Below are 841 nucleotides of genomic sequence, written 5' to 3'. Positions count from 1 at the left end.
GGGGAATGCGGTGCCCGCCGCCGGCCGGCCGGCCAGGATTAATGGCTCGAGTCCAGCGCCAAGAGCAGCTCCATCCTCCCTGGGGAAAGGCAAGAGCTGCCGCCCGCTATCCGCCTCCTCCTCCTCCTGCCGAAAGGGAGCCCGCCGAGTCCCGCCATCCCGCTCATGGGCATCCCCCAGGACTTACTCTGTGCCAGGAGTTTGGCCACGCTGCCCTGGTTGCTCTCTTGGCTTTCCTGGGTCTTGCTGGCCAGCTGCTTGTTCGCCGATTCCAACCGCTCTGGTCCAAAGGCAATTAAACCCAATTAAGATTGAAATACAAGATTTTGGCCGGAGGAAGCCTGGCTTCCCGTGGAAACACCTGGGGGGAAAAACTGGGGGACGAAGAGTGCCCGCAGGGATGGGGACACAGAGTGTCCCTCACCTTTCAGGTCCCGGTTGAAGTCCTGGAGCCGTCGCATCTCGCCGTCCCTCTTGTTCCTCATGGCTTTCTCCAAGGCTTCCCGCTTGGAAGACGCCCTGACGAGGTTTTCATAATCCTCTGAGATGCGCTGGATCTCGCTCTCCAGCTGGGGCGGAGGAAGGGACAGGCCGGGGTTAGAAATTCGTGGAATGAGGAAAGGAGAGGGAGATGTTGGCCAAAGCTCACCCAGGCTGCTCAGCAGCCAAAGGAGCTTGGCGCACCACTGGGACCCCCCCAGGTTCACCCCCAGTGCACGTTTTGGGGGGAAAACTGATTTTTTCTGCCTTTCTTCTTGCACAAGAGTCCCTCCACAGGTTTTGGCTCTGCTGTAGCCCAGCGGCGGGGAACAGCCGCCCCTTGTATGCGGTGGCACAAAGG

The 841-nt window shown here is 60.3% G+C and overlaps 1 protein-coding gene across 1 annotated transcript in view; it reads right to left on the bottom strand.

The window, feature by feature from the left end:
* Positions 1–841, bottom strand: part of AMOTL2 (angiomotin like 2) — a 7,070-nt gene that overhangs the window by 2,218 nt on the left and 4,011 nt on the right. The window contains 2 exon segments of the mRNA XM_035900002.1: positions 188–280; positions 425–569. Coding sequence (XP_035755895.1) covers positions 188–280; positions 425–569 — 238 coding nt within the window.

The sequence above is a fragment of the Egretta garzetta genome, unplaced genomic scaffold (genome assembly GCF_000687185.1).
Source record: "Egretta garzetta isolate BGI_Z169 unplaced genomic scaffold, ASM68718v1 scaffold448, whole genome shotgun sequence".
NCBI classification, from domain to species: domain Eukaryota; kingdom Metazoa; phylum Chordata; class Aves; order Pelecaniformes; family Ardeidae; genus Egretta; species Egretta garzetta.
This window is presented reverse-complemented; position numbering and strand designations above follow the sequence as displayed.